This window comes from Rhipicephalus sanguineus, chromosome 11 (assembly GCF_013339695.2).
Source record: "Rhipicephalus sanguineus isolate Rsan-2018 chromosome 11, BIME_Rsan_1.4, whole genome shotgun sequence".
Lineage (NCBI taxonomy): Eukaryota > Metazoa > Arthropoda > Arachnida > Ixodida > Ixodidae > Rhipicephalus > Rhipicephalus sanguineus.
This window is the reverse complement of record NC_051186.1, coordinates 18,194,331-18,220,741: the sequence shown is the minus strand read 5'-3', so window position 1 is coordinate 18,220,741 and position 26,411 is coordinate 18,194,331. Positions and strand designations below refer to the sequence as shown.

At 46.3% G+C, this 26,411-nt stretch overlaps 1 protein-coding gene across 3 annotated transcripts in view; it reads left to right on the top strand.

Moving 5' to 3' along the window:
• LOC119374133 (cytosol aminopeptidase) overlaps nt 1-15,879 on the top strand; it is a 63,455-nt gene extending 47,576 nt beyond the window's left edge. For 2 of the 3 annotated variants that reach the window (XM_049420356.1, XM_049420357.1), the window contains exons 12-15: nt 7,250-7,329; nt 12,883-13,032; nt 13,825-13,918; nt 15,707-15,879. In XM_049420356.1, coding sequence (XP_049276313.1) covers nt 7,250-7,329; nt 12,883-13,032; nt 13,825-13,918; nt 15,707-15,768 — 386 coding nt within the window. In that variant the 3' untranslated portion in view covers nt 15,769-15,879. The remainder of the gene's footprint in view (nt 1-7,249; nt 7,330-12,882; nt 13,033-13,824; nt 13,919-15,706) is intronic. The other variant, XM_037644198.2, reaches the window with a different exon arrangement.
• The last annotated feature ends 10,532 nt before the right edge of the window (nt 15,880-26,411 follow it).

The following is a 26,411-nucleotide window of genomic DNA, read 5'->3' as shown; positions in this document are numbered from 1 at the left end:
AAATTGCGAGGAAGCACGGCCACTCCGAGGCACGATTGTCAACCTACAACGCAACCAGGACGGCCATTGAAACGCCTATGACGCCAAGGATTTTGGCGCAGTTCGAAAGAGCTAAGGCAACGAAGTTCCGGAACTGGAGTCCGCTTTGATTATCTGGGTTTAAGCAAATGAGAGCCTGATATTGCATTGAGCGGCCCTATCATCATGGCCAAGGCAGCCGATTTCGCCCTGCGCTTGGACATTGAAGACTTGTCGCCTCCGAGGGATGGTTTTCATCGTTTCAGGGAGCGGCACAATCTCGTATTCCGCACGTTATCTGGCGGGGCAAAGGCAAAGTGGACGCCGAAACATGCGCTACTTGGAGAAGCGACACCCTGCAGCAGTACTTGGAGAGCTACTCACCACAGGATGTGTTTAACGCTGACGAGACAGCGTTTTTTTCAAGTTGCAGCCAGACAAGACGATCACCTACAAGGGAGACAGCTGTGCCGGCGGCAAGCGCAGCAAAGAGCGTGTCACTGTTCTGGTCGCCGCAAATATGACCGGTACGGAAAAGGTCCCCCTTTTGTGATTGGCAAAGCACTCAAGCCACGGTGCTTCAAAAACATTCGGTCACTGCCGACGGAGTACGCCGCAAACAAGAAAGCCTGGATGACAGGTGACCTATTCAGGAAGTGGCTACTGAAATCGACAGGCGAATGGAACTGGGCGGCAGATGCGTTCTTGTCGTCGACAACTTTCGGCGCACAAAGTCGACGTTGAGCTGAGAGCAACAAAGTTAGTGTTCCTTCCAGCAAATACGACTGCGGCCCTACAGCCAATGGACCAGGGTGTGATAAGGAACATCAAGTGCTTTTATAGGCGTCACATGCTGGAGAGAATTATTTTGGGCGCGGCGACAGGAAGGACTTCGGCATTACGCTGCTCACTGCCATGCACATGTTGGTGCGCGCATGGAACAGGTGACCGCGACCACAATCGCAAACTGTTTCCGCCACAGTGGATTTGCAGCTGGAAGTGTGCAGGATAGTTGTGACGTCGACATGGACGGGGCTGAGGAGCTCATGCCAGTGGCATTGCGCGACACTCTTCGGGGTGTACGTTTTGCCGATTATGTTGAAGTTGACACCGGTGCATCGGTGTGTGGTGCCCTGACTGATGAGGACATTATCGCTCAAGTAGCCGGTGCGCAGCTGTTGCTGAAGAGCCAGAAGGTGAGGAAGACGAAGATGACGAAGCGCCTGTGCGCCCGTCAGCTTCTGCGGTGATGGAGGCACTTAATGTGGCGCGTCTCTTCTTCAGCTTTGAAGAGGGTGAAGAGGATTCCCTGCGCCGCGTCCGCGCGCTGGAACAGAGAGCCGCAGCTGTGGCATTCAGAGAAAAGAAGCAGATGGTCATCACCGACTTTTTTGGCCAATAAATATTTTTCGTGCCCCCACCCCCGAAATCCACCCATTTTTGCTCACTTTCATTATTTCGAATTTTGTTTAATCCGAAGTTGCTCAGCATTCCCGTGGAATTCGAATTAACGAGCTTTTACTGTATTCGAATTTGCTTTTACATGAGTTTAAAATTTTGCGAAATTTTGAAGTATTCGAAACTATCAAATATGGCCACATTGTAATAGTGCAGGAAAGGACTAGACAAAAAGAGAAGCTACAGGACAAGCACTGAAAAAATAGACGCACATTTTACTACTGTAACCCCCCTGGAAAGGTGGTTCCACTGTGGTGTGGACCTACTACAGTGAACCCCGCTGTTAGTTCCTCACTGCTGCGTTTTCCCGGCTGTTACGTCGTTTTCCGCGGTCCCGGCGTAGCTCCCATAGGATACAATGTATTGGGAACCCCGCTGTTACGTCGTAACTGTCGGACCGTTCCCGTATGATACTCCGCGAAGTGCGCTCGGAGTCGACCGAGTGACTACCAAAGAGAGTGGCCATGGTGCATTTTCACGCAGCTTGGCCTCGTTTGACCGTAATATTAGCCGCATGAGAGGCGCAAGCAACAGAATCTTTCAATTGATGCAAACAAAAGCATGGCCTTCGAGATTCAAATTGCAAAGATGGTGTCTATGACGTAACTGCTCGCGAAAGCAAGGCCTTCGAGATTGGCATTTACTATTGACAAAAGCATAGCCTTGAGATTTGTATTGCACAACATGGCGTGTATGACGTAATTGCTTGCGAAAGCAAGGCCTTCGAGATTGGCATTCACTTCTGCCATCGCGTTGGCGTAGACTCATCATCATCGTTATTTGTCGGAGAACAGGAGGAGTTCGAGCTGGTTGGAGCTTGCATGGTCGTGTGTGCGGTTCACGGTCGGACTCGCCACGCCGGTCGTGATTGCGTGTGCTTAGTTCTTTCATGCCTACAGCTGTGGGTGTTAAAAAAATCACATACGTGATTACATTTCCGTGGATGAGGCCGTCCTAAGCGCTCCGCGTTTCTATCCATCGACTAGATCGCGGCTGAGCGCGCCAATTTTCGTGCTGCTCGTAAGAATTGAAATAAATTCTGTACCACTAAATATTTTGCCGTTTTTCCCGTTTTTCGGCTCTTACGTTTCCAGTCTCTTACGTTTATTTCCTACAGTCCCTTCAAAAACGTATCGGCGGGGCTCTACTGTATGTTGTGAAACCACCTACAATCGCCGACCGTTTATTCGGACTCGCGGGAATCGCTGAAAAGTCCGAATAATCGGGAGTCCGAAAAAAAAGGATTCACCAGAAAAAAGCACTTTTATTGGCCCAGCGGCCGGAAAAAACTTGTTAGTGCGCGCCTGTACACATGTACGCTTACGCGCGACCAAGTCGGCCTGTATTTCAGCCAATGTTTGGCCACCCCTGATGGTCGGCAATAGCACTGCAACGGCCTACACTAAATCCGCATTTGATGGCTGGTGTGTGGGAGGTGCGTCGTCAGGCAGTCACTGTCCACGTGCGCTGGTTCGAGTAGCTGACGGAATGATCTCATCGCCCAACGCGGCGAAAACTTCCCAAGCAACTTCCACCTGGTGAATAATCGCCGCTTTTTTCACCATCGTCAGGACCTTGTAGTTTCCGCGTTTCTTTAGTTCCGCCGGCGCACATGGAACGGGCAGCGTATCAGGCCTCGCACGAGCAGGACACAAAGCTCGGGATGCAGATCACGCCTAGCCATAGAGACATGAGAACGCAAACCCTCACACGCCAAAAGGAAACGACGTTGGTCTAGTTGATGTTGCAGCGCTTCTGTAATCTGTTGTCGTACTCTCTTTGTCCGAATTAGGTTCCGCGTCGTACTCGTACACGCTGCATTCACCTCAAATGCCGCACAGAGCCGATTCCAAGCTTGGCTTAGCTTGACCTGCTGTTTGGCGTGGTAGCCGTTCAATGGATCGTGACTGGCTAAAGCCAAAAGGCAACCGTTACGTGTAGCCAACAAACATAGCCTTCGAGATCGTAACTTCTGCATGGATTTTTGACACTGGCACGATCTCCAGTTATAGCCAGTGCAACATTTCAGTGCTGGCAACCTAGTTATGGCGTTCAACGTCGCACTCAGCCAGCCGGAGTCCGAAAAATCGAACGGCGGGCTGTGGGGCGTCCGAATTTTCGGTCGTGAGTTTACATTACTTCAATGGGACGAGTGGCGGTACCGGCGAAGGTGTACCGAACAAACGAGCATGTCCGAATTTTCGGCGTCCGAATAAACAGTCGGCGACTGTATACAAGAGAAATCCACACTGCCGCAAAGTCACACTTCAAGATTAAATGTACATTTTACCTACACCTCGATTAACTTTTTTAAAATTTAAGAGTGTGTTATATGGGCTTATACGCGATAAATATACAGTCGAACCTCGCTATAACAAAACTGACGGGACCTGCGAAAAATTTCGTTGAAGCAGGAAATTTCGTTGTGGCGAAATCTGCCCCAGGACAATGTCACATTTTACTACACATTTCAAAAACATAATTTATTTTCGGAAGAAGTCTGTCAGCTTCGTTTGCCGCCTTCCTTTGGACATCAGCGCCGTGGTGCGACGCTCGCACTCAGGTCAGCAGCTGCATCGCGACGTCGTCATCGTGGGCGCCAATGAAGTTGGCGATGACATCAAATGCGTCCATCACACTCAACGCAGAAGGCGGCGCCGAAGCATCTTGTGCGTCACTCTCATCGTCCGACGACGCGTCGGCATAGGCGAACCTCTTCAATTATGGCCTCGTCGGTTAGCTCTTCATAGCAAAAACGTCCGCGTCAACGGCGATATATTCGTCCATGCTCACGTCCGTTGGTACATTTCCGGTGTCCCGAAGGGCTGCCCAGGCCGCAGTAGCTTCTGTTGAAGGTGGCTCCACTCTGCAGCGGTCGTCGTCTTCGTCTGTTGACGAGTTGGCCGTTGCTTCCGCTCAGGCTTAAAGCCGGCGTGCGCAAAGCAGTTTTCTATTATGCTTCGCCGGGTCGCCGTCCACGCAGCAGCAACCATTTGTAGGGCCATGAATAAATCCACTTTCGTTTGGCACCCAGTGTCAACATTCAGCAGCAGTTGATGAATCAGCCGCTGCCGATAAGTGCTCTTTACGCTGTGGATTATTCCCTGGTCTAACGGCTGGATCAAAGCCGTGCAGTTAGGCGGGAAAAAGCGCAAGTCCGCATTGTCCAGCTCAACGTCGTCAACGTTATGAGCTGAGCAATTGTCAATTAGCAAGCACACCTTGCGGGTTTGGGCCTTCATGTCGTGGTCGAACGCTTTTATCCAATCACGGAAGATGGCCCGTGTCATCCATGATTTCCTGTTCGCCAAATATTTTACTGGCAAGCTCTTGCTGCCTTTGAAGCACCGAGGCCTCAAGCTCTTGCCGATGACAAGCGGGCAGCGCTTGTTCGAGCCATCCATGTTGGTGCAGAGGAGAAGAGTCACACGCGTTTTGCTGTGTTTCCCTCCGCTACATGGTTGGCCCTTAATGTCCAGCGTCTTTTTGGGTAGCAGTTCATAAAAAAGTCCTGTCTCATCGCCATTATAAATGTCGGATGAGGCATAGTCTTTCATTATGTCCGGCAAAACAGATGATGCCCAAGTCGCTGCACCATTGTCGTCTGAAGCCCCAGACTCGCCGCACAACACTTTTCCAACGATGTCATGCCGGGCCTTGAAACGAGTTAGCCAACCAGTGCTTGCCTTAAAGTTATCGATGCCTAGAATGCAAGCATAGTTCAGCGCCTTTTGTTGTAACACGCTTCCGCTGATAGGCATTTTCTTGGCACGCATGTCAAGGAACCACGTGTACAATGCCTTCTCAAGATCCTCGTGTGCCGATGGCGTCAACTTCTTGCGCTTTGTGGACGTCCCCAAAGAAAGGGCACTGGTGATCGCGTCCTTCGCCTTCAAAATTGTGGACAGCATGCTGTTGGAGATGCCGAATTCTGCTGCGACATCTCCTTTTTTTCTGCCGCTTGAAGCTTCGCTGATGATTCGCGCCTTCACCTCAAGAGAAAGGAACTTGCGTTTTGCTGCCATGATGGCGCAGAGTCCAACGAACGCGAGCGCACAAGCACAAATGACACACTTCGGTGCTTCGGTCGCTTCGGCAGAGCTTTGGCCCTGATCACGTGGTCTGGGATGGATACGGATTGGCTGTGGCTCTGGCTTGTCAAAGCAGGCGTACGCCTTGTCGCAAGGCAGCCAGCCGCATCGTCATCACCACCACACAATGGCGCTCTCCTATGTGTTTGTTTACAAGTAGTGAAATGGTCGCGCGTTTTCCGTGAAACAACGCGTCGTGAATTTACGAAAAGTTACACGGTTGGCGGTATGCTTACTTTATCATAAAACAAATTTTCAAGGCAAGCTTCACTGAGCGAAAGTTTCGTTGAAGCGAGAACAAGCCCGAAAAATGGTTCGTTGTGGCGAGAACATTGACGCATTGACTTCCATGGGAAGCTGACGGGGAATAAGAAATATTTCGTTGAAGCGGCGTTCGTTGTAGCGGGGCTCGACTGTAGTGATTTTTAAAATGTAACGCACTTTACCAGCATTGCCATGAGAGCTTCACATTAGTTTTCGGCCAGTAATCCTTGCATGCTGTTGAACGGCCGTTCATTGTTTTCACTGTTTTATGGTGTTCATTGTTTTCACTAGCGTAAATGTTCGCTCTTTTTGATATTGTCACTTTGCAGTATGCGTATGTGTTCGCCTTTGAATGTGCACATGTATCTACTGCTCTGTCTCTGTTTTCTTAGTCTTTTTGCTCTACTGAACCTCGTGCACTTCTCAAGGGGAGACGTGGGTCTTGAAAAGTGTGTTTTTAATAGTTGGGTGAATGGAACGAAATTTATTACTCTTATTCAGTTTTTTCTGCAGATTCCAAATCCCTGGGTAGATTTTTAATAGCTGCATTAGAACAAAAGATATGCTAGTTCTACAACGTTTTCTAGCACAATTTGTACGGGGATTTTTGGCAACTTCTTTTCATCAAACACAAAAGCAAAGTATGTGGCAAGATTGCCAGAAAGCTGGTCTAGCCGATGATGCTATTTATTTTCTTATAATATTGTTTACCAAATGATAATTCTCGATAATCATAAAGTGTATGAAGCAAAAATTTTTCACTCATATTTGCACCCGTTTATTTTGCATTCGAAGTTTGATGAAAACAATCAAATTAGCATCATCGGCTAGACGAGCTTTCTGGCAGTCTTGCCATATATTTTGTTTTTGTGTTTGACAAAGCAAAGGTGCCAAAAAGTACCGTAAGATATATGCTTTCAGAAATTGCATACCTTTTCTTCTAATGCAGATAATAAAAATCTACATGAAGATTTGGAATGTGAAGAAAAAACTGCATAAGTGTATTAAATTTCTTTCAGTTAACCCCACTCATAAAAACTTTTTTTCAGGAGCCACGTCTCCCCTCAAGCTACCATTGTAGCTTTTCGCTCAAGGCCCATTTCCTATATTTTGCTGGAACAAACATTCATTCATTCATTCATTCATTCATTCAAAGGTAAATCATGATTGATATATTGTGTATGCGTTATTCAAAACTTGTACGCTTGGGGCAAAGTAAAAAAAAAGAAAAAAAGATTAGCGCTGTCAACTGGACTGTACCTTTTCTTCAGTGCACTGGTTGCCAGAGTCTTCATACACCGTGCATGATAAACAAAACAGACATGCATTAAATGGGATGATGATCTTCAGTTACATTTAGAAAATTCTACAGCAGTAGCGTTGGAACATTATTCTGCTTCAATGTGTACATTTTACAGGTGCCATGGTGGTTGCTCTGGGTGCTGGTGCAACTGGCGTCTTCTGCACTTCCAATGCCCTCTGGAACCTGCTGCATGAGGTGAGAGAAAGGAAAGAAAAACTGTGGGGAACCTAAGCTGTTATGATGCCTGAATGCCACTGCATTACTTGTCACTGAGTGTGTGTCAATAAAGTACAGTAATATCTTGATAACTTGAAGTACAGTACATTCTTCAGTAGATAAACAAAAATCTCTTAAACGGAATTGTTGTTTGAACAAACCAACTGCCTCTAATATGGTTGGTTTCGTACTTCAAGTGTGCACCCCTGTTCATCTCTCAGTAAACGGAACTCTTGTTAAATGGAACATATTTTCCTAGTTCTTGCAGGTTCCATTTAATGAGAATCTATTGTAATAAAAACCTGAAAAATTTTCGAGATAGGCAAGGTTGCAGAATTTGCACTGAAAATTTGCATTCTTTGTAGAGAAACTCTGCACTGCTGGCCAGCTTTTTAGCAAAGACTCCTAACCAGATCATTGTAAAGGTTCCAGAGAAAAAGTTGAAGACAAGCGACAGATATCAACCAGATGCACTTAACAACACTGACATTTTATTTTAGTGTAAACTGCACATCAGCTGGTATTCGCAGGAAGACATGCTCGAGTTGCTTTATGCATCTCATGAGCTGATCCCTGGCTGCTGTTTGAATGGTGCACTCGCCCGCAGACTTTGACACCACGTCAAAGTCTGCACACGGTCAAAGCAACAGTGTCAGCATAAAAAAACAGTCCTTCATAAAATGATCGAACCTGCCGCTTCTGCATCTGAAATCAATTCATACCATTTCAATGCTAGAGTGGTTTGCCTTGTCTGTTAATGCTGTGGTGACTGGAAGGCTGGCTACTCCTGCATTATGCAGCTACAACCCGTGAGCACTGCTTTGATGTCTGGAGACTTGAAGCCTCAAAACTGCTTATGCTGGCTAAAGGAGGTCTGTTGAAATCCACCGATCACCCTCTGCTTGTTTTCTTATTGAAGAGAGCTAAAAATGCACAGAAAACGTGGACGAAAAAAAGGCGGACATACCTATACATACGCACAGGTGCTTTCTACCACCGTTGAAAGCATAGCCGAGGGATGCCCAATTCTTCGGCAACGCTTGATTTTGTTCGGCCATCTTTATCCACTTTGATTAGGATACCCTTCTTTCCAGTGTCACTGACTTGCATTGCTTTGGCGACGCCATCCTCATGACATGCGTGCTCAAGTTGCTTGCACCACACAACCAGTGAAAAAAATTCACGTGTGCATTGAGCAGAACAAAAGTAAAATGAATATCCTGCCTCTGCTGGTAGATCGCGGGCACTGCATGACGCGAACAAAATGGACTGTACCAAGCACGCTATTTTGCGGGGTCCGGCTCTGAGCAGGTCCCTCCCGTCACATGATGTACCACAGGGTCGCCTGACAAAGTTGTTATGCCACTAGGTTCTGAGGTCACATTCAGGAAATTCATCCGCTTTGTGCTGGTCACAGCAGCTTCACATCCCACAAAACTTGGGATGCCAGTGATGTTCTTGTTCCACTCTTGGTTAAGACCTCGCAATATCTGCACCTTGGCCCAAGAACAGTTTGAGATAAAGAGCAATACAGTCGAACCTCGATATATCGAACGGCACGGCGATCGCGAAATAGTTCGATATATCCAGAATTCGATATAAAAAAATCACGTAAAAAATGCGTCAAGAACTTGTGGAAAACAACCAACGAACCAATCGTGGTGCAGTAAATACTCACTTGAAGATTCAAACAAAGTATTATTGTGTTGGCTTAAAATACTGAAAAAGAGTAGCCTGCTTTTTGTTGGCAATGGCGTGTTTGACGACTGCGTCCTCAACATAGTCCAGGCGATCCACAAGTGAAAGGCCGGTGCCTTCAATCGCGCTGCAGTGGCGGCGCGCAAGGGCCAAAGCGGCTACGACCTCAGCTGATGTCGGGAGCGGGGCACCATCAGCGCTTGCGGGATCCACCTCGGCAGCGTCTTCATTCGGCTGCTCAGCGGTAGCTTCGGCGACGATCTCTACATCCGTTAGCTCCGCCGTTGTACCAGTACTGTCGTCACCTCCAACGAAGTCTTCGATGCACATGCTTTGCGGCTCCGCACCAACAAAGCTCTCCAGCTTGCTCCACGTTTCGGCGAGCTCGCTTTCTTCATCTGCGCATGCCAACTCAGCTTCCTCGGATTCTTCCACTGATGCTTCGTCAGTGCGTCCACCGAAGCCCGCATGCCGAAAGCAGTTGGCTATCGTCGACTGCTTGACGTTTTCCCACAACGCCTTGAGCATTTGGATGGCGCCCAAAAGATCGATCTTCAGATCTTGGCCCATCTGGAGTCTTACAAGCAAAATGTCGATCAGCCGACGCTTGTAGATAGACTTAAATGTGCGGATAATGCCCTGGTCCAACGGTTGGAGCTTCGAAGTGGTGTTGGGCGGCAGAAATACCACTTCGATGTTGCTCAGCTGGGCATCGGTGTGGTGTGCCGTGCAGTTATCGACGATAAGGCATACCTTCCGTCCCTGACGCACCAGGTCCGAATCCCACGCCTTCAGCCACTTGAGGAAAATATCCCTCGTCATCCACGACTTCTTATTCCAGGCATAAGTCACCGGAATATTGGGGCAGTTCCGCATGCACCTCGGGGTTTTAAATTTGCCAATTACAAGTGGCCGCAGCTTCGTGCTCCCATCCATATTGGCAGCCAATAGGACCGTCACACGGGCCTTGCCTTGCTTGCCCCCGTGGCACTTGTCCCCGCGAGTGTCCAGCGTTTGCCGCGGAAGCATTTGCCAGAACAGGCCCGTCTCGTCAGCATTAAAGATTTGGCTCGGCTCATACTTGGCGAGAACTTTGGGCCACTCATGATCAAGCCACTTCTGAATTTCTTCATCATTGGCGTCCTCACTCTCTCCCGACACAGTCTTCCCGACAATGTTGAAACGAGTCTTAAAAACGTTGTAGCCAACCGCTACTCGCACTGAAATTCTCGACGCCGAGAATGAATGCAAAGTTCTTTGCCTTCTGTTGCAACATCGGCCCCGATACAGGAATATTTCGGGCCCTTGCGTCCATGAACCACTTGTGGAGAGACTTCTCAACATCTTCAAAAGCAGCTTTGCGTACACGCCGCGCGCCCGAGTGCTGACTCTTCTCGGCCTTGGCCTTTATGTCGGCTTTGTTTTTGAGCAGAGTAGTCAATGTGCTCCTTGGTATGCCTAACCCGTCCGCGACGCTCGACTTCTCACCATTCTCAACGCGCTGGATTGCTTCCAGTTTTGCTGCAAAAGTCAGGGTCGTCCGTTTCTTCGCGTCTGCAGCCATCGCTACACACACCACAACGCGCGGCAGGCCTAACACACGAGCACAACAACGACCGATGCGACGGATGCCTGGCGATACTATCAAGGAGGAGCTGGTGCAACAAGTGCAGTGCGTCGTTGCTGCAAGGCTGCGGCGTGCGTATGCCGCTACGTTCAAGTGGCGCACTCGGCGCCATCGATGTGTGCAGCAGTCGTAAACGCCCACCGCGCTACCGCTATTTTCGAGAGTTGCGGGAAAGCTCGCCGCCTGTCAACGGAGCGCGGGCGGTTTGGGGTGGCCGAATTCGATATATCCATTATACGTCAAACTTCGTTCGAAATAAAAAATTAAAAATGCATGCGATTTCCCACGTGATATAGGAACCGTTCGATATAGGCAATAATTCGATATGTCCGTGTTCGTATATCGAGGTTTGACTGTATAAATGCATGGAACATACGTGAAATAGTCCAGTGTTGCAGAAAATTTCGACTTTGCTAATTTTTCGAGCTATGTCAGTTTGAGTTATCGAATTATCGCTGTATTTTGCCGAGTTTGGTTGCTTCGGGTCCACTTCTTGCTGCTTCTGCCGCCACCTTGCTCGCTGCACCACAGCAATTACTGCTTGTCTTGCTCGTTGGGAAAATGCCACTTGCCAGCTCATCATGCTCACCATGCTGCCAGAGGCATGAAAGGGCGCTCCGCACTTGTCGCCTTGGGTATGAGTGGCGCTGGCTAACACTCCCAGGGATTACACGTAGAGAAATACCCAACAAAGAGAACGAGGGAGCATCCTGCGTTGTCGCTCAATTGGTAGAGCATCGGTTGTGTAATTAAAAGGTTGTGGGTTCGGATCCCACTGATGGAAAGGGTGCTTTTTCATCTGCTTTAATTATTTTGAATTTATATAATACTAATAATTGCACTACATTTCAAAGAAAGAGCCAATAATGTCCGCTTTACTTTTCTTGGTTTAATTGTTTGTTGGTTTCACTGGTTGCGTCTTACAAAGAAACGAGCCCCTCGAATGATTCGCCTTCTTTCAGTATTTAATTGAAGTGTTTCATAGGTTGTACACATTCTAGGCTTCTCATAAAATGGAGAAACAGCGCTAGAACAAGGACGAAGACGAGAGGAGACAAACACGGCAGTCATCTAGTAGATCACTGTAGGAAATGTGATTGCGAACCAGTTTTTGAAGATTGTGAAGTACTAGGGACATATGCAGAGCAACGCCAACGTGAGATCTTTGAGGCTTTTTGCATCCAGATAAGTGTGTCAGCGCAGCGTCGCTATCACTTCGCAAAAAGGAAATGTTGTACCTTTCAAAACGCTGATTTGGCAATGTTACAGCGATATCTTGTTCCCCGATGTATATACTGATTGCGTTTCCCCTGTATATAATGACGTGCAAACGCAGTAAAATATGGTTGTTAGTCGGCGCCGTGTTCGTCTGCTCTCGTCTTCATCCTTGTTCTAGCGCTGTTTCTCCGTTCATTGAGCAGTGTGTACCAACCAGCCCAGTTCAAGATGTTAACACAATTCTTGGCTTGTGCATGTGTGACTATTTTTATTTCAAAGCGATGGTGAGGTGAGACGTAATTTGTGTCAAATAATTCAGGCGTGAACATGGAACAGCTGTGGGGTTTGCAAAAAGGTTTGCAGAACCACCAGATGATTACAAATCCTCATTTTTTAATTATTTTTCTTAAACATAGGTTTGTTTCACCGCTGGGATCACCTTAGTTTGAAGCTTTGTGAGAAATTTTTCTGTACATATCAAGCTTCAAAATTGAAGCTGCAAAAAGAGCCAGTTGGACTGGTTCACTGCCTGTGATTTCAATTAACTTGCATAATACCAATCGATTGAATGTTAAAAAATATTGCATATTTGTGTATTTGGTGCTTTAATAGTTCGGAGCTTCGTGATGTCTTTTTTTTTAACTGAATCTATGTGCATGTGGTGCTTTACTATGTGTACTGCTCTACAAGAACCACCTCTCTATACTGTGTACTGTTTTGATCATGGGTGTCATTTCAGAATGTTCAGATTGTTTTTCTAATGCCAATGTTGTCACTTATTTACCTGGGCACTTGTGGTTGGGAGAGCAAAAGTGAGCTAACCCACAGTGTTATTCTCATTTCTTCGGGAAAACAGTTCAGTGAAAGTGAGGACAAACGAAAGAGAGGACTTGCTTTTTTTCCTCATTTTCAGTAAGCAATTTTTCTGAAGAAATGAATGCGCACCAACTCACCCAACCTTCCATTTTGGTGTTGCTCTCGCTGTGCAGGCTGGCAGTGTGACGGGTGACCGGGTGTGGCGCATGCCACTGTTTGACCTGTACCACAAGCAGATGACCAAGACTACCGTTGCGGACATCAACAACATCTCCAAGCAAGCTGGTGCAGGAGGCTCCTGTGTGGCCGCTGCCTTCCTCAAGGTCTGTCTTGCCATCGGAACATTGCTTTCTGTACTTATCAGCGCATATTCACTCATGGGTACCCTGGCTGACACTCATTTCACGGGCATGAGAGAGTGTCGAGAATGACAAGGGGTGTGGGTGGATGCATGTGAGAACTTGAGTGACTAATGGCAAGTTTGAATAAATGAGACCGTAAAAAGGAGTGAGTGCCTTCTAACGCCTGTATGAACAAAGTGAATGGATGTAATTGTCAATGTGAACAGCTTTCATGAAATTCGAGTAACGTGAAATGTATGCAAAGGAGTTCCAATGAGCAAGAGTTGATGTGGGTACAGCAGGACAAGGTGCTTGACATGTGTGTGAAAGCGACTTTACACGAGTAAAGTGTTTGTGGAAATGAGTAGAAATGCGAGTGTAAGGTAGTTTAGATGCACAGCACTGTTACGGAGTGCTATATTGCCAACAAAATTTGAACGTCTCTTGAGCACTCTACAAACACATTCTGAACATATGTTTTGAAATTTTTGGGTGTTCTGATATTCCGAATAGCAGAAGCGCCTTTCGAATCAAAGCAAATACCGACCTATTCAAATGAAATATTCAAAGTTTCGAATATTTGCACATTCCTGCTGAAAAGGAATATATACTATAGTTTTAGTCACAAGAGACGCGCTCTTATTTTCTAGTACTTGTGCATCGTACTAAGATCAGCTTGCATGACTGTCTTACACAGGTGAATGGCAGGTGCACCAGGGTTCTGTGGATGGAGGTTATATATTTATTCGTAGGTTCCATTGTCTGTCATTCCAGGAGTTTGTCAAGTGCCCACAATGGGCCCACCTCGACATTGCAGGCGTCATGGAGAACAAGGACGAGGTGCCCTACCTCGGATCGGGCATGGCAGGTACGTGCAGAGTAATCATTGAAAGGAAGCCGAAGCGCTTTTTTAAATGTCTTTGGGGTGCGTAATCACAGTTTGTTAACTCCTGAATTCAAATAATAATGTGAGAGTTCTCAAAAGTGAATGCAAATAGCATTTCTTGGCAAAAAGCACTGGCTGCAGCAGCCGGGTGTCTTGAGACTGTGCGAATGCAGTGACACCATCTTCGGTAACTCATGTCGTCTACAACAGCACCACTGTTGAAGCGTGGCCTCCGTGATCAGCTCCGGCAACGCGCACAGTGGGAGCTAATCACGGAGGCCAGAGTTGAAGATACGAGAGACAGGGTTCACGTTGCGCTCGGCTGTTTGTCGCTATACAGATATTGTAATCCAGCAGCAAAGCTTTCAGCATCTCTATAACTTACTTGAACCTCTAGTGCATAAACAACACACTCGCAGTCAGTTAGGATCAGTGAGTGGCGGGAACCTTCTATAGGAGTGCAGTGCGGCTCCAGCAACGGAACCGAAGATGACGTAGTTCTGGTTGGCTCGTTTTCACACCTGCACTTTCAACGCGCTTGTGTGGGCGGAGCAAGACAAACTTTCATGTTGTGTATTCCTATGCTCTTGCTGCAAGAATTGCAGAAAGAGATACGTCGACGATAATGTTGGTCCTTATTAATCACGAAGTTTCGCCAAATTCTAAAACCACTTCAGCCTCCCTTCAACATAGCTAGAGCTATGGCAGCAAGTGCAGAGTGAGTGCATACATATAAAGTATGTCATTTATGCCACCCAAACAACATTTTCCGTAGTATGATTGCCCACTTAGCTCAGTAAATTACAGTAGACTCATTAAACGAAACCTGAAGGGACTGGGAAAATATGTTCTATTTAACAGGTTCTGTTTACTGATAGTTGAACAGGGGTGCAGAATGCAAGTATGAAACCAATCTTGTCACAAGCACTTGTTTCATTTAAGCAGCAGTTCCGTTTAAGAGGTTTCCATTTACCGAGAGTCTACTGTATAACAGCAAGCTGCAGCCAACTACTAAATGGTGTAGCCATAATCTAGGGGCTAGTTATGAGTAACCTATTAATTATTGCTGAAGGTTTTCAACAGTGTTTTTGGGTCATTAACACAAGAAAATGCGCCAAACAAGCAAGCAGTGTCTTGTTCGTTGCCTGTGTCCACTTTTTTCCCATCTTGAATACACGAGCTAAAAATTGAGCTATGCTTGTAAACGAGATACTCTTGTTGTACTTAAAGTATACTCATACCTGAAAGTATGTATGACAGGTTGTAAAAGATGCAGAAGTTCCATCAGCATGCTGCCAGTTCTATAAGTGCTGTCAGCATGTCCCTGTATTGCCCTGTCAAAAGAGAATACAAGTTATTGTCCTGTGTGGGTAATGAAGGCAGATATTGTTTCTTAGGGACAGTTTCTTTAAATATTTGCATATATTTCCGGCATAAATATTGTTTGTAAGCCGGCACTTAATCTGTCATTTTCTTTGTCTTATTGGCTGTCGTTAGGTTTTTAAGATATTCCCTTCAATGATTCCTTATCACACAAGATTTAAAGATGTAGGAAGTAGATATGTCGTTAATCCCGTGTTTACAGCTGCCGACAAGTTGGGTTGTGTGCTGCCATGCTGATAAAAATAAGCGTAACATCGCATTGTTGATGATGATCATTACTATCTTATTATGGAAATTCTATGCTTGTACAAGCGTATTTCGTTTCTCTTGCTTACCTTTTCCTCTGTGTTTGCCTTTGTGTCATTTGTCGGCCATGATTTCTCGCAGGCCGGCCGGTGCGCACTCTGGTGGAGTTTGTGGAGCGTGCAGCTAAACTGGAGAAGCTTTGACGGGGGCCAATCATCTAGGACGCATGCCTTCCGTTCAGCCTGCAGGCCACTTGTTGACGTTCTTTATTACCGTAAATGAAATTACAAATAAATGACGTCTTTTTTCACTGTCGTTTGCCTATTACTTTAAGTACACTGAGTGTCACTTTGAGACTTCAATAATATTTGCAGAATTTATCATGCCTTTAATTAAGGCATCATATATTCTTCAGTAGGCATAGTAGACTGTTCACAAATCATGACATGCTTTATGCAATAAATATATGTGTAGTCTAATGTTGTGACAGCGAATTCATGCAATCCAGTGTTCACTTGTGAGGTGTCAAATGCACCAAATGGAGTTGTGCTGGCATCACTAAACAGGGCTTTGCTGAGTTTGCTAAAGGCTGCTTCTCCATCATCCCACACCTAACTGCATGTTCTTAGCATTGTGTAGAGTTATCCTGCAGCTAGTGTACAGTCTGTAGTAGTGTATTTTATAGCCAAATTTTTGTGCTTGCTAGGATGAACACTTGCCTCCAGCCCCGAAATATTTTTGCGCAAATACCTTCGTAACACGACTTGCAACAGGGCCTGTTGGTTCTTCCTCCCTTCAAAAAAGCTTCTGAACTCAGCAGCAACTGTTGCATACTTCATTCATTGCTGCATTCACAGCAGCAGCTGCTGTAGTACATTCATTTTTTAAAACTTCAGCACCTTAAATTAGTGTTTCAAACACCCAACTGCAGTGCACTCCGAAAAGAATTTCATATAAGCAGAAATATGTATATGTACAGTACATTTAGGCAATAGTACCCCCTACGGTGGCTGGCAGTGGAAACACCGCCCAGGACTCCACTTCACCACCCACCACTATGGTTCACCACCCAGCGCTTTTGGTAAACCTCCCACGATTCTGATTGGCCCTTTTGAAATGCACGCCTGAGATACCAATAAGTAGCAACCGTGTGCACCACACCGGTGAGTCATGCCTCCCGCCACCTGGTTACGTAAAAAAGAGTGGGAACAGGAGGCCTTGTGGTTTCGAAGGTCCCCAGCGCTAGCGCCAGTGCCTACGTTTTCTGTGTGCGTCATAGATGCCAGAAACTTGAAGATGTGTTGAAAACAGGAAGTTTCAAAACCTGAAATTGTTCAGTTTAATATCTCACGGGGCCTCCTCAGAAAATGTCCACCCCTAAAGGATTTCTGGGGAAAACCCTGATTTAGGCACATATATGTAGCAAATTTATGTTGTAATAAAAGGAATAAAATTCGCCAGGTATCACCCTCTTGTAAGGCAAGAAGGCGAAAGCTTAGCTGTGCTTGAGTAACACCTTAAGTTATACGACAGAGGATAGACTTTTTGTAAGAAACGAGGTTTTGCCAGCTCAGCAAATTCTGTTATCTCTTAAGGTAGTTACTTTCGCCCAGCCGTTGTCATGTTTCTTTTTGTCTTTAGTCGTTTAAGACTACTTGTCTTGCTGCTTTGCCTCCAATTCCATTAAGAATTTTTTTAGTTAGGATTTCTTTTATATCATATGTCTTCATTTTCTCGTTACAAGGCATTGTAGAGTTAAACCTCGATATAACGAAGTGGATGAAATCGGCGATTTGCTTCGTTATATCGAAACAATAAACCGAAATTTGTCAGTCATGCAAAGTATAGTTGCCCCAAGGATTCATTTTTCACACGGAATGTGTCATAAGAATGTTGTAATAATACGCTAGTGCGAAAAAAAAAAACTAACTTGAATGACGCAAAAAAATCAATTTTGTTGATAATGATGTCCAGTGACCATGATTTGATGCCGCGCTGGCAAAGTCCTCTTCACAGCGCGTTTGGGCGTAACAGCGCCACAAGGTCACGCGTAATGTCGAAACAAAGGAGATAGAACGCACTCTAGTAATATGAGATAAGTGAAGCTTTTGCTATCTTAAATAAAAAAAAAAGACAGCGGTGCTTTACGCACGGACAAATTCGAAGAACACACGAGCACGGGCGCTGTCGTGTGTTCCCTTGTTCACGTGTAATGTACCGCCGGCTTTTTTTTTTTTTTAGGGGGGGGGGGGTTAACGGCTAAGCTGGTAAAGCTGACAGTGAGACGTCCGTTAACGAAAAACACCTGTGCTAAAAATAGTCAAACCGCCGCCAAACCGGGGAACAGCCGCTGAGCCGTCGCCATAGCAACTGCCACAGTTTCTTACACCGTGGCTCAGGGACAGCAAATTCAACATATTCAGAGTGGCAAGCTTTGCTCATATTCCGGATTCGCCCGTCGCCGAAGCGTGCTTGCGTCGCCGAAGCGTGCTTGCTTGCGAAGCGTGCTTGGCCGAAGAAGCGCCAGCTAAGAAGCTGGCGCTTCTTCGGCCAAGCACGCTGGATGCAATCACCGCCGGCGTTGAGATTCCCGGGCTGCTGCACGACGAGCTGAGGATCAACTAGCTTCACGGTGCCAAGCTTTGTGCAACTTAGGGCGCACTTCCCGCACTTTTTTTTAAAGATGGATTCTTACCAACGAGCACGCCTCCAAACACTGAATCTCTCGCGGCGAATTCCAGTCTGTCGCTTGTCATCAAAACTTCGTGTGTTGCTTGGAGTAGTGCGATGCCCATGCTGTCATCACCGACCTGAACCATCCACTTCAAGCCCGTAGCCAGGAATTTTTTTCGGGCGATGGGAGGGGGGGGGGGACACTGCTGACAGCGGACAATTTGACAAAAGCACCTATTTTCATTATTAATTTTTGGTAAAAACACCTACTTCACCACAATTTCGGGGGGAGGGGGGGCTACCCCCCTCACTCCTTGCTACGGACCTGATCCACTTGTGCACCGCTCATTCGGTGAACGTGCAATACCGTCGCACGTCCAAAAACGAAAAGTTGCGCTTAGAATCACATGAAATCAAGGCGAACTTGAATTATACGGCACCTAGCTACGTTTGCGGTGGCGATTTTTGATATTTCGAGACGTATATCACGCGCCGAGTTCTAAGAATTGAGCAAGATTACAGCTTTGCGAATTTCGGTCGACCACAGAAAATACGCAAAATTTTTTACAACTGACAGCGGTGCGGCTGCGACTGGTCAATGCGTGTGCCTCCAAAAAATATAGGTCGGCAGCTTAAAACTTGTTGCAGCAGTGCCCTTACCGAGATAAAGAAAAAAAAATTCGGCAGATCCCATGCACTGTGGGAATCGATGTAATGCGAAGCAGCCAGCAAAGAGCTGCGTACATCTCCTTGTTTGTCTTTGAGCCAAATGAAATCATTCATGCCATGACATCTAGTTCACCATATATCGCATGTTTGCCATACACGCATGCATGCACGATCTTGTATATACCATGCTTATGAAACGTATATTCTGGTTTATACAATACATGACCTGTCAATTATGTTCATCACGCACTCGTGTCATGACATACACTTTTTTGGTATATATTCAGTTAACAAAACGGCCGGAAGCGCACCATGACAGTGTCATGTAAATCATACCGTACATGGCATGCATATAACATGATTCGCATGTTAAGACCTGTCATTTATGTTCGCCATACCGTCAAATCGCGCAATACCAATTTTGGTGTACATCAAGCTAGCCAAATGGCCGCGAATGCACCATGAGCGTGGCATGTAAATCGTGACATACATTACATGCATCTCATGGTTTTCATGTTACCGCCTGTAATTCATGTTCTTCACGCGGTCAAAGTGCGCAAGACCAATTTTGGTGTATATCAGTCTAGCGAAACGACCACGAGTGCGCCAAGAGAGTGGCATGTAAATCATGTCATAATTTTCATGTTACCACCTCTCATTTGCGTTTGTCGTACAGCTGCGTCGCGCAATACCAGTTTCGGTGTATATCAAGCTAGCGAAACGGCCGCGAATGCCCCATGAGCGTGGCATATAAATCATGACGTGCATGTCATGGCTTTCATGTTACCAACTGTTATTCGTGTTCTTCATGCCGTCACATCGAGCAATACCAATTTTGGTGTATATCAATCTAGCAAAACAGCCGCGAGCGCCCCGTGAGCATGGCATGTAAATCGCGCAAGACCACTTTTGGTGTATATCAATCTAGCGAAACAGCCGCGAGCGCGCCATGAGCATGGCATGTAAATTATGACATGCATGTCATGGTTTTCATGTTACCACCTGTTATTCATGTTCTTCATACAGTCACATCGCGCAAGACCAGTTTTGGTGTATATCAATCTAGCGAAACGGCCACGAGTGCGCCATGAGCGTAGCATGTAAATCATATATGTCGTACATGACATGCAATGTCACGGTTTTTCATGTTACCACATGTCTGTTATTCATCATACAGAAGTGTTTCGTCATACCATTTTCGTATATATCCATTGATTTAAACGGCAGCTAGCGCCCCGACATCATGTCATGTGATCAGCTGCACATGACGTGGTCATGATTTGCACGTGTAACTTGATGTTCGTCATAGAGTCGGGTCCCGCAATACCAATTTTTGTGTATATCAAGCTAAGCGAAACGGTCGCGAGTACGCCATGAGTGTAGCATGTAAATCATATATGTCGTACAAGACATGAATGTCATGATTTTCATGTTACCACGTGTCAGTTATGTTCATCATACAGAAGTGTTTCGTCATACGAGTTTTCGTATATATCCATTGATTTAAACGGCAGCTAGCGCCCCGAGACCATGTCGTGTAAATCATGTTGCACATGACACGTGTGTCATGATTTGCACGTGTAACTTGATGTTCGTCATAGAGTCGGGTCCCGCAATACCAATTTTGGTGTATATCAAGCTAGCGAAACGGTCGCGAATGCACCATGTGCGCGGCATGTAATCATGACATGCATGTCATGGTTGTCATGTTACCACCTGTTATTGATGTTCTTCATACAGTCACATCGCGCAATAGCAATATTGGTGTATATCAACCTAGCGAAACGACCGCCAGTACGCCATGAGTGTAGCATGTAAATCATATATGTCGCGCATGACATGAATGTCATGATTTTCATGTTACCACGTGTCGGTTATGTTCGTCATACAGAAATGTCTCGTCCTACTAGTTTTCGTATATATCCATTGATTTAAATGGCAGCTAGCGCCCCGAGACCATGTCGTGTAAATCATGCTGCACATGACATGTGTGTCATGATTTGCACATTAGGACCTGTCGTTATGCTCGCCATGAACACTTGTCACGCCATACCAATTTTGGTATATATGAAATTAACGGAACAGCCGTAAGAGCCCCAGGGCCGTGGATTGTAAATCATGCTGTTCATGACATGCATGTCATAATTTTCATGTTATGACAGGTTATTTATGCTCGTAATACGGTCATGTTGTGCCATACCAATTTTGGTATACATCCGAATTACGAAACGGCCAGGAGACAGGCACGTAGCCAGAATTTTTTTTCGGGGGGGGGGGGGGGGGCAAGGCCTAATTGTTCGAAAGAAAGTATTTCCATGGCAAAAATAAAACAAAAGTTGCCGGGAATATACAAGGCCGGACGACTTTCGGGGGCGGGGCGCCCCCCCCCCCCCTTGCCTACGTGCCTGCCAGGAGAGCACAAAGTCGTAGGCGGATAGATAGATAGATAGATAGATAGATAGATAGATAGATAGATAGATAGATAGATAGATAGATAGATAGATAGATAGATAGATAGATAGATAGATAGATAGATAGATACGCTCAAAGTCGCAGAAGTTCGCTAAGAAATGCTTCGCATTTAAAAATGCTTTCATATGCTGTAAATGAGCCTCTTAGTTCCAATTGCTTTCGCGGAAAATTCTTCGAAGAGTGCCTTTCGCGTTCGGGATCACGGATAGCTAGCTCTACAATATGTCCAAACAAGCGGCGACGCGTTTTGTCCCACCGAATGTGATCGCTTGCAAGATAACTGAGAGCTCGTTGCGCTCGCTGCTACCGCCTCATGCGTGCTACTTTACACGCGGCGATAAAAAAGAAAAAAAAAGGAAAAGAAAAGAAAACAAAAATTAAGGCAGCTTCGTACTGATGGTGCCAAGCCTGAAGGATGTGCAGAGCTGAGCAGCCTTCTTTGTTTCTCTTAGGTTTTCTCTTTACTTCCTCCTCTCTTTCTTTCTTTTTCTATTTATTTCTATTTTTCTTCCTCCTGTTTTTTTTTTCCTTTTCTTTCTCTCTCTGTTTCTCGCTTGCTTCCCTTTTTTCTATCTTTATACGTGGTTTTGCCTGCGTTACGCCAAGCGATGACAGCAGCGCGGGCCCCTAAAGTGCTCCGTACTTAAAACCTAATCGGATGTTGACGCACGACACGCAAAGCGCGAAATACGAACTGCTCAGCGCGCAGAGACGACAGAGTAGAGTGAGGTAGCACGGCGAGATAGGAATTGCCGTGGTTCCGACTTCAGACATGTCGCGCATGGGCCGCATGCTCTCCCTCTCTGCTGCTTTGAAGGCGAGGAGACCACTGCTATGTGCCTTATCTCCGTAGCTGCTAGCGAAAAGATGCTGGAACGCTTTGGCGGCCGCTCTCCGTAGCGCTGCGCGCGATTTGAAAAATACTTTGAGAAACATTGCGTTCGAGTGAACCACATGACCAGTGGCACCAGCACAATTCTCAATTTATTGCGTCGATCTACCTCTGAGGTTGCAGTGAAAATTCGCGGTATTGAAATCGCGGCTAAAAAGGAGCTTCGTTATACTGAGGTTGGAAATACATGGCGTTCCTTGGAAATTAAAATATAAAAACTGAAATAATTCGTTGTATCAAGAATTTCGTTAAATAGAAGTTTGTTATATTGTAGTTCAACTGCTCTTCTTTTTAGTGCAACCTCAAGTTCCTCAGTTTCCCTAATTGCATCAGTGGCGTGGCCAGGTGTGGCGGCGTCCTCAGTGGCGTGGCCAGGTGTGGCCAGTCCTTGTGTGTGTCACTTCTTCCCCTTGTCCCGCGTCTTTCTGACTGGTTTTTGCCTCAGCGTCATGTACCAACTGACCCAGACTTCGACCTTATGACACACCAGGCCCGTGCCCCCCCCCCCCCTTATGCCATGGCATACAGAGCTCAAAATGTCACTCGATCACATTTGCGGGCCCGACATCCACTTCAGGTCAAGGAGGTGCACCCCCCCTTCCCCGAAAAAAATTTCTGGCTACGCCTCCTGAATAGACCTCTCCCTGTTTGCAAACAGTGTGACGTCACTGGCAGTGTCCCGCCCCCAAGTCCCGCCTTCGGAGCAGGTGCTGGTTGGCAAGAAAGTTCCGCCGGCGGGATCTCTCTGCATAGCAGCGCTGCGTGTGTCTGCTTTACTTCGATAGAAGTTTTTGCAAATTGCTGTTTTCTGAACTCACAGCTGTTAGAAGGAAGAGTTACTGCCTGTAATGAACGATTCTGTTAGTTCAACATATGATTTGCTCGTCGGGGATGACAGCCATAAAAAAATCTTATGCTCCTCGGAAGCGAACGTTGTACATTTTCACGGCGACTGGTGTTTGGAGAAATATTAGCATGGCATGAATTTCCGTCGCGAAATCTGCACTGCAGTTTTAAACGATGTACAGCATTGGCGGCTACTGTGCGCGAGGTCACGGATTCGATTCTCACTCACGGCGCGAAATTCTGATCAGAGATGAATCAAAGAAAAAAAAAAACGAAGGAAACACGCATTAGCCTGCGTTCGGTTAACAAATCCCCGTGAAAATTAAAGCGAAGTTATCCCCTGCCGCGTTCCTCATAATCCACTGAGCAGTTTAGAGATGTTGAACACCAATAATTTAATTATAAATGTTCTCTTGCGCGGTTACGTCGCTGTATCTGATGCCTACAACGTGTTTCCATACTTGCTCCTCTCCTTTAGACTTTGTACACAAACTCGGAATGTCACTTCATAAATATCGAGCCGTAAAGATAAGCTAACTAGAATATGACAAACAAGAATCTCCACTACTTCCATTATGACGTATATCTCCAATAAAAGGCGATACGCGTATGGTTCTGGATATTCGCCGTGGTAAACCATACGTGCATGTTCCGCAATGCTAAAACACGCTGGTAGCTCATGCGTAGTCTTACCTTTCAGCACGAACACCATGCCCTTTCTTTTTTTTTTTTTGTGCACGCAGCACAAACACTGAGACGTACGCACTCGCAGATCATCGCGTCAAATAAAATGTCCAATCCTGATGTTCCGTCGACAACCGGTCACTGCAAATTGCCCTGTTAGATACAACGCGTGCCGATGTTTTCGCAAACAAGATGCATCGTTATTCACACACACACACCACACAATATTGTCAGTTTCAACGTCCGCCAAATGTGCACCGATATCGTCGCTGCCTTTCAAGCGCACACTACACGCCACAGTAAACGCGGCACATTTTCGAAGACGATGCCGCTGTTCCTTGCACAAACCACCACGTGGGTTCACTTCTCCAAGTTAACCAGCCAGCAGCGTGGCAAATTTTTCGTCACACAGTCCACGACACATTTATATGTTCTTTGACACATACCACAAATAATCTTGGAACCGAAAGATTCAGAAAAAGGTTCCAAAGAAAAAAAAAAACGTGCGCCAAGCACCGTGCGACTGTACCACGCTGAGCCGGCAGCGGGAATGTTTTGCCAACCACCCGCGGTTGCACGTGCGCCGAGAGGTCACGTGACCTGACGCACGGGGAGTGAGAAACGTAGGCTGGTAGAGGTCTATTGCATCTTAGCCGAGCTGCTTTTTAGCGATTAGTTTTGTTCTTGCTCTCTGTAGGTTGAGTGTGACCTTCGCCCTCAACAACCTATGATCGCACATCAATGTTTCTTTTTTAAAATCATGCTTAGCACTTCTATATCCTCTATCATGCTTGGATCCCAGCACATTTATGAAATATACCTCGTTGTTTTATTGCGATAGCGATTACATGGACACTCGAGGCGCATTTTTGCCGTCGTAATCATGTTTTGTATAAAGTCCAAATAGATAACATAGACCCGCGCATTGTATATTCTATGTGCGAGCGAAAGCTTGTGAAGGCTGCAGACGGGTGCGGCTAAAAAAGAAAAAAAATAACAGCAAGCCTGCGCGGAAAGCGCAGCACAGTCACTGCGAAAGCTCGAAGGGCGGAATTTCTAGAGCCCGTTATAAACTCTCTTGTGGCTACTAATACAAGTACACTAGCAGCGTACCCACTACGCCACAAATCATAATTTTTGTGAAGTCGGGAAGCGTGCACCCACTACACACTACGGCATTATTGGTAATTCTGCGAAGAAGCGTGCTATCAATTGTAAGGCATTATGTGGCCTTTGTTGATGCTGTGGCTGGTGGTTGATGACGATGAAGAATTAAGCCACAGCTCTTTGTAATGGGTTGGAAGCATTCAACAAACCACTCGTTGCGCAAGTCACATTGTGTGACGCCCTGGTTACAGAATTCCAGTTGTGTGACGCATGGTTGTCATTTTACTCTTCTACCACGCTACATTAGATATGTTAATGTGGTTCCTTTCCAACATGAAGCCTGTAAGGGGTCTTTTTGCGAAGCAGTTTCAAGGCTCTGAGGTAGAATGCTGTGCTCGAGCGCAGAGGGCCGACGTTCGAACCCCGTTCCATCCTAGAATTTTTTTCTTATTTCGTTTTTTTTTTCTTATTTCGCGCGATAGCGGTTACGGACACCGGCGGCGGCGGACAACTACGGCGCCAAAAACGACCCTTGTTGTGATCTCATAACAGCTTTCGCTGTTAAACAAAACAAAAATAAGCGAACACGTGCTTCTCACAAAGGCCTGCCATTGGTTTCCGTGGGTTAAAGGTGAGAAGTAAACACTTCTTTGGATGCAGTATCGGTGTCTTTGGTCGCCATTATGGTCAACAACCCTGCGTATTAAAGAATGACGCGAAAGGTCCGACTGAGTGAAGGTATGGAGCAGAATTGGCGCCCCCCTTTAGATGATTAGGGTGGGCGGCCGCCCCTTCTGCCCTCCTCGTGCGTACGCCTATGGTGCCGCCGAGGTGGGGGGGGGGGGGCTGGGTCGCTCGAACAGCAAGGGCGAGTATTGCTCAAATAAGAATGACGGGGTTTCCCGTCCCAAAGTCACGATATCTTATGAGAGACGTTGCAGTAGAGGGTTCCGGAAATTTTCACCACTTTGGGTTCTTAACGTGCACCTAAATCTAAGTGCACGGGCCTCAAGCATTTTCACCTCCATTGAAATGCGGCTGCCCCCACCCGTCCATCCATCCATCCATCCATCCATCCATCCATCCGTCCATCCATCCATCCGTCCGTCCGTCCGTCCATCCCATCCATCCATCCATCCGTCCGTCCGTCCATCCATCCATCCATCCATCCATCCATCCGTCCGTCCGTCCGTCCGTCCGTCCGTCCGTCCGTCCGTCCGTCCGTCCGTCCGTCCGTCGTCCGTCCGTCCGTCCGTCCGTCCAGTCCGTCCGTCCGTCCGTCCACCATCTATCCTATCCATCATCTATCTATCTATCTATCTATCATCTATCTATCCATCTCTCTATCTATCTATCTATCTATATCTATCTATCTATCTATCTATCTATCTATCTATCTATCTATCTATCTATCTATCTATCTATCTATCTATCTATCTATCTATCTATCTATCTTAATCTATCTATCTATCTATCTATCTATCTTCTATCTATCTATCTATC